Here is a 12,414-nt window from a genome sequence, read left to right on the forward strand (position 1 = left end):
TGTGAGCAAACCTGCTAAGGGTCATCCTTAGACTTGATTTCTCTCACTGCTTGTCCCTCTGATGAACTGAATCCTTGTTCATTAGTTCATTTCACCCAGCAAGTCATCAGGTGGTGACTCTGATACTCGAAGAGGGGAGTACAAACGTGAAGTAAATCAGAGCCTGCCCCATGAGCCCATGAGGACCTTTAGGGTATGCAGTGTGACTTGTGGGAAGAAAGTGGTATCTGAGGAAGTCTGGGCTGCTGGGAAGACCTGTTGAACTAAGATATATTTGTGTAAATCATTCTAGATGGAACCATGTGAGACGGCCAAAGCAAGCAAAATGACCCAAACCCAGGAAATGGAAAGTGGATGTCAAGTACAGAGAAAGTGTGTCTAAGACCAAAGAGGGAAGGGTTGTCATAGTTACTGTTCTATTGCTGTGAAGAGACACCATGACTAAGGCAACTCTTACAAAAGAAAGCAATTAATTGGGGGCTGACTTACAGTTTCAGAGGTTTAATCCATTTTCATCATGGTGGGGGACATGTCAGTATGCAGGCAGGTGCTGGAGCAGTAACTGAGAGTTAACATGAGAGTATCCTGATCTGTAGAGGAGGGGAGGGGGCTGTGGGGGAGAGACCTGGCATGGGCTTTAGAAACCTCAGAGCCCACTGACAGTGATGGTCTTCTTTCAACAAGAATACACTTCCTCATCCTTTCAAACAGCTTCGCTCCCTGGTAACTAAGCAGTCACATACAGGAGCCTATAGGGGTCATTCTTATTCAAACCACTATATTTGCTCCCTGTCCCCATAGGCTTGTAGTCATATCGTAATGTGAAAATGCAGTCAGCCCAACATCAGTAGTCCCCACAGTCTCATGGTGTAAAAGTTCAAAGTATTTCTTAGACTCATGGCATTCTCTTAATTATAACCCTTGTAAAATCAAACTCAAAAAGGAGACCACAGACTTTGAACACACAGTGGCACAGGATCCACGTTCCTGTTCCAAAAGGGAGGAAATGGAGCATAGTGAGGAAATGCTGGACCAAAGCAAGACTGAAAACCATTGGGGCAAACTCCAAACTCTTTATTACCATGTCTGATGTCAATGGACTCCTCAGCTCTCCCATTCCGTTCAGCTTTGTTGACTTCGTCACACTTTTCTGTGTTTGGCTGGCTCCACTCTTGGTCTGCAGCTGCTCTTGGCAGGTATCCCGTGACTCTAGCATCTGCAACATCTTAGTGCCTCCAGTGAAATCCAAGCTTCACCTTCACAGCTTCACTCAGGGACCTCTCTGGGCCTCCATTCAGCAACACCCTTGACACAGACCTGGCCTCAGCAACTTTCCTCAGTGAAGGAGGGAGATTCTACAACCCCTTTCTGTATTCTTGACTCTAAAGCTGGAACCAGGTGGCTGAACCTCTCAGTGGGTCTGGTAGTTGGCCCCTCCTTCAGTTCCATTTGCGTTAGCTTTCTGTTGGTGATGGATTCCTTCATTGCTTAATCTTTAATCTCTTTTCACAAATCGGAGTCTTACCTGGATGGGGTCTTTCCCCAGGGCACCCTTCCTTTTATTCTATGTAGCATCAAACTTTTCTTTAAGCTTTTTATTGCCACAAACACTGGACTTGGCTCCAATAAAACCTTCCATGGTGCCCCTCTTCTCCTCAGACTACATTTTAGTTGGTTCCTTGTCCTGCTTGCCCCTTTCCACTATAGATCTGTGGAAGAGTGACTACTAATAACCATACATGGTCATTACTAGGCTATCTTAAAATCTTCTCTGCCAACACCATTAATCCAAATCTCTTCAGTTTAGCCTCAGGTAGATTTTTAAGATGAGGGCACAAAGCAACCACATTCTTTGCCAAAATATCACAAGGATAGTCTCTAGGGTGTACTAATGTCCTTCCCCTTGAGACCTCTTGAGCTAGGCCCACATTGCTTTCAGCACTGCTATCCTCAATGTTCCTACTAGGGTGGCTCATTAAGTCTCAATTAAAGCATTCAGCTGCTTTCCCAATCCAAGCTCCTTAAATCTACATTTCCCATAACAATAAGTGTGCTCAAGCCTTTCATAGCCATACCCCACTCCCAGCACCGACTCCTGTCTTAGTCACTGTTCTGTTGCTGTGAAGAGACACCATCACCAGTTCAACTCATCAAAGAAAACAATCAATCGGAGCTTGCCTACACTTTCAGAGTTAATCCATTATCATGGTGGGGAATGTGGCAGCGTGTGTTTTACATCCTTACCTGAAGTTGGAGAGACAGAAATGCTAGAGAGGAGAGAGACTGAGACAGACCTGGCAGTTGGGCTTTAGAAACCTCAACGCCCACCCCTAGTGACATACTTCCTTCTACAAGGCCACACTCCCAAATGCATCTAATTCTTTGAAACAGTACACTCCCTGGTGACTAAGTGATTAAATATATGAGCCTTTGGGGGCCATTCTTGTTCAAACCACAACAAGGGCATTGGCAACAAACGTGTGGGCTGTTTCTTCCGAGTCAGAAAGTACATTTTCCACATACTCACAGGTTGGGGTGAAGATGGGTGTCCTGACGGTGTAGCTTGATCTCCCAGGTTTCTAGGAATAACAGTTGTCTCTGTCTTCCAGGCATTCTTTATAATTTTTCTGACAGTATTTAGTTAAGCTTGGAGGATAGCCCGAATCTGTAGTTGTTAAGAAGCAGAAGCCCTGGATCGGGAACATCAAAACAACAGCAGAAGAATGTACGCAGTGACACTGTGCAGCTGGCGCCTTGCTGCGTAGGGTTGCGCTTGGAGTATCTAATACTTTGGTTTTCTAAGAGTTGTTCTTCTGATTAATTATCCTGTAATGATCTTGATCTACGTGCATCACTAAGGCTCAAAGCACAGTAATTTTCTAAGTACCAACCCGTGTTTGAAATCTAGAACTTTCTAGTTCTAGAACACTGACTAGTTCCAGAATGGAGGATATTCATTGAGTAGAAAAGGCCCTGTGAAGAATACCCTGGGAGTCAGAGGTTAAGGAAGAATTCCTTATTTAAAACAACCCCAGACTTACATGTGGCACAACACTTGTGTTTCTAGAACTTTTTCCTAGTGGTCTGTCCCATAATCATGAATAGGGAGGTGATGTGTCTGTCTGCAGCACTGAAGGGCTTAACTGTAGGAAGGGTGGCAGATGTAGGGTGTAGGCCGAAGACTTGGTTTGTGATGGAGATTTGGAGCAACGAGTGGCCAACTGTCTGAGTCTGACCCACTGAGTTTAAAATAAAAATGCTAAAATCTTTGGTTAATACCATTCACACTCCACAAACTGAATCTTCTGTTCAAATAACCTTTGTTAGCACTTGCTCAACTTTAGATCCAGCGACCAGTTGATGACTGTGAGGGTTTATGATTAGCCTTTATGGGTTTTCAGTGTGATGTAGAAAGACAAATCTAACATAAATATTCACAGATAAACCCTAAGTCCAATTGTGGAAGAAAAAACTGTGAAGGAAAAAGAATGGCAGTGTAGAAAGAGCTCAGGGATAGGCTGGGAAATCAGGGAGGGCATCCTGTGAGTGTGGTGGTGTTTAGAGATACCGAGGACTGCTCAAGAGCTAACCAGATGAAGGTTACCTGGGAGGTAGAGCAGTGGATAGCACATGAGAAGCACATGAGGCTGAATGGAACAAGACCAATTAGAACCAAACAAATATTTGAGGCAGGAACATAGGGAAACAGGAAGCGGGCTGTACATCTCTGTGGAACATGACTGGAACTTTCAAGTTCATGCTGAATGAAAATTCAGCAGTTAATCAGTTTTCCCTAAGATAGGATGATGGCGAATCTTGGTTATTAGTTTGACATACCTGGGAAGAGGGAACCTCCGTTGAAGACTCTCCTCCATCAGATTGGTCTGTGGGGCACTTTTTGATTGTTATTGATAGAGGAGGACCGCTCCACTGTGGCTAGTACTGTCCCTAGGCGGGTGGGTCTGGGCTGTGTAACAGGTAACTGAACGTGAACCTGGAGCAAGCCAGTAAACAGTGTTCCTCCTTAACCTCTGCTTCAAGCTCTTGCCTTGTCTTCCCTCAGTGATGGACTGTAAGCTGTGAGATGAAGCAAACCCATTCCTCCCCAGGTTTCTTTTGATTGTGATGTTTATTGAAGAACAGAAACCAAACTTGGACAAATAGGGAGATTTGCTTGTTTGATCCAGATGTGGCCTGATGCAATCACAAGAGGCCTTCTAAGTTCAAGATGGGAGCAAAGAAGCACCAGGGCACAGACAAGACAGAGTCAAGGCTTAGGAGGTAAAGGGAGGGGCAGCAAGTCAAGGTTGCTGGCTCAGCTTCCACAGTTGGAGAATCTTATTTTAAGTCATGAAGCTTGTAATACGCTTTCCTAGGAGCAGCAGAAGAACATAAACAGGGAGGAGCCAAGAGGCTGTTAGAGACCAGTTCAGAGGCTCTACCATGGGGCAAGTGTCAGAGGCTCTACCACAGGGAGGAGTGTCAGAGGCTCTACCATGGGGCAGAGTACAGGAGAAAATGTTTCATACTAGGTAGGTGGTGTTGGGAAGACAGAGAAATGAAGGGATTCAAGCTACACTTGAATGACAAATGCTAGATGCTTGGAATCGAACCCAAGGCCATAGCAGTGCTCTGTCACTGAGCCATGTCTTTAGCCAAGGAGTTTTCTTTGGGATCCACAAAGTCTAATGTGTTAATATGATTTGGATGAAGTCATACTGTGCTCCTCAAAGGTTCATGTGTTAAAAGCTTGGTCTCCCTAGGTATTACTGTCTAGGGCAGTAGTTTTCAACCTGTGGGTCAGAACCTCTTTGGGGGTCACAGATCAGATACCCTGAATATCAGATGTTTACATCACAACTCATAGCAAACTATAGTTATAAAGTAACAACAAAACAGTTCTATGGCTGGAGGTCACCGTAACATGAGGGGCTATCTTAAAGGGTCACAGCATTAGGAAGGGTGAGAATCTGGAGCTCAACATGGAGCACAGGGGAAAATCTGACATGGATTAAAGAAGCAGACACAGTCAGTGGTGAAAGAAACTTTTATTAGTGGTGAGGGAATACACTTGCAGCAAGCACACGAAAAATCTCCCACAAAGTAGAGGGGTCCTCAGGAAGCCAAAGCCTGTTGTTTAGGGCTGGGCTATTTTAAAGTCCTTGAAGTGTCTTTCTTCTCTAATTTGGGGTTCATCAAATTTGAAGAGAGACCTGGTGGCTGAATGGCCTCCAGCAGTTTATAACATGTCCTGCTGGCCTTGAACTTGTTGAACCATCACCAGGGGCCCATGGGTGGGAATAAGCCAATAAGGCCTTTGTTTTAAGCTTTGTCTCAGGTCAGGAGGGTGAGGAAGAAGTCCATATCTTGGAAGTTGTCCATCTTTATTACACTATTATGGCTCCTCTCCCTCTATGTTTACCCATTTAAGGAGTCTGTCTCCTAGCCCCTCTATGCTATTGGGACACAGTGGGTACTTTAAGAGGCAGAGCTCAGTAGGAGTTTCTTAGGTGCCGTGGGTATGGAGACGCTCCCATAAGCCCCTCGAGGTCTTGCAGGAAGGGATCAGGCCTGGTTCTGCCTGTCCTGCCTGCCTCTCATTTGGGATGCTTGCTGTCCTGACAATTACTTTCATCCATGTCACCTTCAGCCACCATGAGCCCAGAGGCTGTGCCCTTGGACCCTCTGAGCCCTGAGCTTGCAGCTAGTCAGGTTAAATGTGCCCATGTGGCATCAAGGACTAAGGCTGAGAAAGGAGCTGGGAATTGAAATAGAAGTTTTAGCTCCTAAGATTTCCGGCGAGATCCTGGGGAAAGCGTACCTTTTGCACTCCTGCAAATAGCAGCATTGTGTATGTACACATGTCATTATTAGTGCCGGTTGGCTTTGTTTTGAGAAAAGACCTCTGGAGCCCAGGGTGGGCTCAGGCTTGTGGCAATCCTCCTGTTTCAGCCTCTCAAGTACCGTGCTTACATATGTGTACCATTCTATTAGGCTTAGATCACCATTTTTTACATTTTAGATAATAGAATTCACTTAATATGTTTATTATTGAAAAAGGCATTATTGCAACCTTTTATAATGTGCCTATATTTAATTTGATTCTGGTTGCCCAAGGTATATTAGACCCAGATGCTTTGATTTTTTTTCCTCCCCTAGTAAGTGTTTTACTAAATTAAAAAGTCCCATGCCCTAAGTGCTGGTTGTCCAGAATTGCATTTGCTTGCTCTGTGAGGTGTATTGGACTAAAGATCAGACACAGCTTGAGATGCCGTGAGGAGATTTCTCCCTGAGGACTCTTTCTAGCTCTCTGTCAAACTAAACAACAGTCTTACAGAATTAAACAGTTCTGGGTGTGTTCCAAGCACAGGAGCAAAGGGGTTCTTCAGTCATCTCTTGGCCGCATCAGTGTCAGGAAACAATAACAGCTCGGTAGGGTCTGGAAACCCCATCTCTTCTCAGCATTAAAACTTGGAGTATTAGTGGGGCTGGGGTGGAGCTCGCTGGTAGACAGCTTGCCTGACATACCCAAGGCCCTGAGTCTCCAAAACTACATAAACTAGGCATGGTGGTACATGCCTGGAATCCTTGGGCTAGGAGGGGGCAGGTAGGGGGATCAGAAGTCCCAGGTTGTCCCTTTACAATATAGTGAGTTTGAAGCTAGTCTGAACTGCATAAGATCTTTAAAAATGGAGTATTTGGGCTTGAAGTTGTAGATTGGGGTTCTTTAAAACTCTATATGCACCATGGGGTGAAGGGGACTCACTGCATGCAAGAGAGGCGATCACAGCTCGTCTCCATCATAGTTTGGAACTTGAGGAAGTGAGCTTTTGCCTTGAGAGACGCACAGGAGCACGACTGAGGCCTGCGCCTCCTTACGCCAGTTTGAGCAGATATTTATGCCTGGGGTGGGTCGTCTGCTTCCCCTGGTGATGTGGGGCTACATGCAAGTCAGCCACATGGGGACTGTGAATCCAGTGATTCTCAGCAGAAGCCCTGGCCCCTGAGCTCAGGTGACCTCGTGGCTGCAGTGTTTTCTGAGAGGCAGCTGTGTGCTGTGTTCTGGGAAGGGACACTGAAGCTCGCACATGCTTTCTCTGGACTTCATCATGTGTGTGTGTGTGTGTGTGTGTGTGTGTGTGTGTGTGTGTGTGTGTGTGTGTCCTTCTGCTGAGTGTATTCTCTTGTCCATAATAAACACCTACAACTCCAACAGCTGAGTCCTAGAAAGTCATTGACCCTGAAGCAGAGTGCCTCAGATATGCAGGAGACATCTGAAAACAAGATCCAGCTGTGTAGCCCAGGCTGACTCGAATCTCTAATGCTGAAATTACAGGTGGGTGCTACCATGTGTGGCTCCGATATACACCTCCCTGAAAGACTCAACACTTTTCCTTAAGGTCAAGAGCAGGGCGGGCATGCCCAATCCTTCTTGGGAATTCCTTTAGAAGTTCTAGGATAAGAAAGCAAGACAAGGAAAGGAAAAGATACATGACACACAAGTGCAGGGCACACAGATGTGTGCTAGGAGGAAGAAGTGAAACCCACAAGTCCGTCTCTAAGCCTGTGCCCCTGTTGTGAGGCAGTACGGCTGTTCACCCATTGCAGAGTACTTGCCCATCTGTCTGCAGCCAGGCTGACTACTCTTTCTGGTGGCGTTGCTTTCAGAGTCAGTCCCTCAAGTAAGTTTTCCATGCTGGCTATTAACACTTTTCAAATCCAGAATTTCTAGTTGTCCTAATCTCCATTGTTGTTGTATCTGTGTGCCACTCCAAAGCGAGTACTTGAGAGAGGAGTTGTTGGGAAAAGAACCAGCTTTATTCAAGGCCAGAGTACTGAGAAACGGAATGAACCTTCCGTTACAAAGCAGATGTTTATAAGGAGGCGAGGGGCTCAAGGGTGGTGTTCTTTGCTCTGACCAGATCGTGACAGTCAGCCTTCACTCACGGGACCAGTTCCAGAGCTTCTTGGATAAGCACTCTTTTCTGCAAGTTAAAACTCAAGGCACTTTATATGCATTGTGTCTGTCCATGCCCAGATGTTATCTGAAGGCCACCAGATGTTTTGGGTTCCATAAATCCAGAGAAAGTGTTAATGTTTTAGTGATTTTGGTGACTTTCATTTAGAATGTTAGACAAGGGAGATGACATAACCCTGCAAATGGTACTACTTCTAAAAGGAACGGCTACTGCTATACCGTTCTTTAACTTTAGATAATTAATTGACAAGGTCTCCTTTTGAAGTCCAGGCTAACCTGAAACATGCTTTGTAGTCCAGGTTGGCCTTAAACTTTCCAGCTTTGTGCCTCAGGCTCAGAGACGAAAGACTTGCCACCACCCTGTGCAGTCACCATCTCTTTAGGAATGGTCTCTCGTGAGACATTTTCATCATCAATTGCCCTATTTTTAGTTACATGTTTTATACATTCGTGTGTGTGTGTGTGTGTGTGTGTAGACATGGGTATTCAGTGAAAGTAATTAAATGGTTTATTTTGAGACAGAGCCTCCCCATACAACCTGGGCTAGGCTTGAGCTCACGGTGCTCCTGCCTCGGCCTCCTGAGTGTTGGGGTCAGGGGCAAACAACCCCATATCTGAACCCTGTTTTATTCGATCAGTTCTGACCTATCTTAGCCACTGGAGTTTGGGTCCCATCTCTGTGTGAGGGTTGGGTACTTGGCTGAACTAGTGTATGAGTGCAGCCTTCCTCACACTGCTCTCACCTCCGGTCCTGACTGCTGAGGCAGCACTTGCAGGTTAAGGTTGGCTGAAGTCCCCAAGCAGTCAGCTGCTTACTCATTACTTTGGTTGTGAGTGGCTGGGAGATTGCTCTCGTGGCTGAGTGGGGCTTTGGCAGGGAATGCGTGGGGTGCTGTATTACTATTTACCCAGAAAGTCGTTATGAGGTTTCCTTTTGGGTCACTCCTAAGAGGACCTAATCAGGGGATTATCTTGTGTGTGTGTGTGTGTGTGTGTGTGTGTGTGTGTGTGTGTGTGTGTGTGTGTGTAAGTGTAAACCTGGATAATCAGTCTTCCACATTGCTGAGGGCGACTGAGCTATATGTTTAATTTGATGAAAATGCTGTAATGAAACCCATTGCTTTGTAAACTAACATAAAATTAATCCTTGGGGATGGCGAGATGGCCTAAAGAGCCTTACTGCTACACTCGATGACCTGAGCCTGATCTCTGGGATCCATGTGGCAAAGGGAGAGAAATGACTCTTGAAAATTGGCCTCTGGCCTCCACACGTGAGCCAGACATACAAGATCAGGGCACAGAGATGCGTGCATAGCACATACTAAGTAAAACAATCAACTTCTGCTGCCAATGGATCAGAATAGCATCCTCTGTGGTCTGTCCGTGTGAGCGATGTTGAAGTCCTTTGCCTATCTTACGTTTCTTCCTTTGTAGATGGGCATAGATGCCATGTAGGAACACTTTCAGGTCTGCCCAGTATCTTGTTCCATTCTTCCCTAGATGGGTACAGGCCAAGAGCTCTAACATCCCTTCGTCTCTTTTGATCTAAGAGGGCCCCTTGCTGCTGCCTCCCCTTCTCTGTAGGATCTGCTGGCTCCATGGTTCTGCTTCAGTCCACACCTCCCTTTCTGTGGTTTTTCATGAAGCTGTTCAGTTTCTCAGAATCCCCTTAGTCTCGGGGTCTTCTACTCTCTCTTCCACATACTCCTGCTCCTTCAGGCAGAGATGTACCCGTCCTTCCTTGTGTTCATTTGCTTTTGAGCTGGGTCCCAGTGTCACTGCACCTGCAGCTGAGGGTGGAAGCCTCTTTTGTAAGAGTGACATTGTAGTCCTTGAAAAGGCACTGGGTGAGGGAGCTAGCAGCCCTTTACTATCTTGGCTTCTTCGTCTTAGCCTGAAACTTCTCCCAGGGAGCCACTTGGACTGGTGATGGTCAGGATACAGTGTCTCTGGGTTCCTGATTTAAATAGACCTTCCACCATTTGTGTGAACTAGGAGAGGGAGTTTTTCCTTTGTTCTCTCTCTGAAATAGAGCTGTCTCATGGGCTGAGGAGAGCACCAACAGCCCGATCTTCCTCGGTCTGGGGGTGCAGGGGCCCCATCTTTGAGCACAGAAGAGCCAGCAGGACAGACGATGTTCATTTTCTTGTGTGTCACTCACAGAACCTTCTGCGCATACTCTCCAGAGTTAAATGACTTTTGAAAACAGTTTTACTAGTTGAAAAGCTGATCTTTTAGGAAAGGGTCCACTTCCAGATGTCCTTATTCTGTTAGTCTGAAAGGTTCACCCCTGACCAGCATTTAGTAGCAGGTTTTGGAAACACATGCATGTGTGTGCTCGCACTCTGCCTCTATCTCTGTCTCTGTCTCTCTCCCTCTTCCTCTCTCTCCCTCTTCCCCTCTCTCCCTCTTCCCCTCTCTCCCTCTCTCCCTCTCTCCCCTCTCTTGCTCTCTCGCTCTTTCACTCTGTCTTTCCTGATAACCTGATTCCATTCCTGAGACCCACGTGGTGAAAACAGAGAACCAACATCCACAAGTTGTCTAATGACATCCACACATGTGCATGTCTGTGTGTGGCTCATGAATGCCTATATACATGCAATATGTAAACAAATGTTACTTTGTGTACGTACACGGAAGTGTGTATGCTTTGAGACAGTGTCTCCCAACATACTTGCCTTGAACTTGTCTTTTCCTGTGTCAGCCCCACAAGTCCTGGGAATTCAGCTGTGCCATAATACCAAGTCCTGATTCTTCTTTATAGAGTGGCAAAAGTGTCTTCATCACCAACTGTGACTTCCTCAAGTATGCTAATAAAATAACTTACATTTATAGTAACATTCTTACTAGAAATGATAAGTCTGGAATGCAGCATTGCATTCTGGGATATGGACCAGGAGTTGACTTGAACTCATCTGCCCTGTGCTTTACCGCTGTGGTTGTGTGATTCAGACGGAGTGTGCCCCGGTGCTGTGAACACGGATGGATGACCGTGCAGACAGCCTCCACCAGTATGCACATTTGACACCATGAGAAATGCTTTGCCACTTGAAGCAGCTGTTTCTTCTTTGCAGCCTTCTGCACAGGAAGTGCCATTTTCTCGAAGTTAGGAACAGGAAGATCAGGCCAGATGTGGCATTGTAACCGAACTGGCCTATTCATCTATTGTGCATTAAGTGTCACCTTTGTGCTGGATGGCTTGCATGTGTTCTTTTGATTACCTGTAGACATGTTCTAACTAGAGCTGTGGTTACTATGGTGACAGCATTCTAAAGTGTTGTATTTAAGCCAAATTATATAAAATAGCCATTCCTTTGGAGAGGAAACTCACTATAAAACATGCTGTGGTATTTTATGGGATGAGATGAATTGTTTGAAAGGAAGCTAGCACATCTGTGAAGCTTGGCAGCAGAGGAGTAGAGGCCTGGCTGTCAGTGTAAATGAGACCGTGGGGTGGGCACCTGGAGGGTGACAGAATTCTAGCAGGCCTCAGGGGCTTCTTTAATCTTCTCTGTACTGTACATGTTGCAATTCTAGACAAAATAATCATATTATTTTCTGCTTTGTAATTTCCTAGATTTTAATTGGAAAATCCTGTATATAAGGTTGTGGAGGAGAAAATAGTGTGAATTGTAACCAAAAACTGGCCTAGCCAGTCAAGGCTATTTATGGCAAAGAGTTCCCCTCCCTCCCTCCCTCCCTCTCTGCCTCTCCCTCCCTTTCCCAGGCACTTCCTCATTCCCTCCCTCACTCACTCATTTTCTATTCTCCTTTTCTTCCCTTCCTTTCTCCCTTACTTCTCCTTCCTCCCTCCTTCTTTCCTTCTCTCCCTCCCTTCCTTCTCTCCCTCCCTTCCGTTTCTCTGTGTTAACCTTGAACTCTAGTCTTACCCCAGCCTCAGTCGGGTAAGCCAGGACAGCTCAGGCAGAGTCATAGGGCCGAGCACACACTGTGTTGTAGCCATGGGAGGGAACCTTTCTGCTAACCCTGTCCCTTTTCTAAGAGAGAGTACTGACCCTGTAGGCCAGTATTACCTTAGGTATTTGCTTCTCGTCTCTGTTTCCAAAACTAAACCTGCCTTGCCCTGGCTTTCTTTCTCCATGTCCTGCAGTGAAATGGCCGAGCGGGGTGAACAGTGCTGGAAGAAGAAAGCAGGAGTGTGGAATAGCTAACGGGACAGTGGGTCTTTACATGTTAAGTCATCGTCTTTATTATCTGGTCAAAACACATAAGGTAAATGAATGCTTCATTCTAACCTGAAGCCCCCAATCCCAGGCCATTCTGTGCTTTCGTTTCTTAGCAGCTAATCAACTTGTAAGACATGAAGGAGTAAAAACAAGGACACAATCAGAAAAGCAATCCTTGGAGAGTTTCTAGGCATGAATAAGAAAATCAAAATAAATGAGCCCCTGTCCCAGAGCCCAGGTACTCACAAT

General features: G+C 45.9%; 1 protein-coding gene and 1 long non-coding RNA gene across 8 annotated transcripts in view; one reads left to right on the forward strand and one right to left on the reverse strand.

The window, feature by feature from the left end:
• The window catches only part of Parp11 (poly (ADP-ribose) polymerase family, member 11), a 46,359-nt gene that overhangs the window by 10,959 nt on the left and 22,986 nt on the right, over positions 1–12,414 (forward strand). For 5 of the 7 annotated variants that reach the window (XM_063286574.1, XM_063286571.1, XM_063286573.1 and 2 more), the window contains 1 exon segment: positions 12,090–12,211. The exons of the other annotated variants lie outside the window; for them this stretch is intronic. Coding sequence is in view for 1 of the 5 variants with exons in the window: in XM_063286571.1 (XP_063142641.1) it covers positions 12,170–12,211 (42 nt within the window). In the remaining 4 variants the exon portion in view is untranslated. 7 annotated transcript variants of the gene reach the window in all.
• LOC134486844 (uncharacterized) lies at positions 1,054–2,953 on the reverse strand. The gene is made up of 2 exons (XR_010066269.1): positions 2,528–2,953; positions 1,054–1,305 (listed from the first exon to the last, which is right to left on the reverse strand). It is a non-coding gene; the product is annotated as an uncharacterized LOC134486844 (long non-coding RNA).

Source organism: Rattus norvegicus, chromosome 4 (genome assembly GCF_036323735.1).
Source record: "Rattus norvegicus strain BN/NHsdMcwi chromosome 4, GRCr8, whole genome shotgun sequence".
Lineage (NCBI taxonomy): Eukaryota > Metazoa > Chordata > Mammalia > Rodentia > Muridae > Rattus > Rattus norvegicus.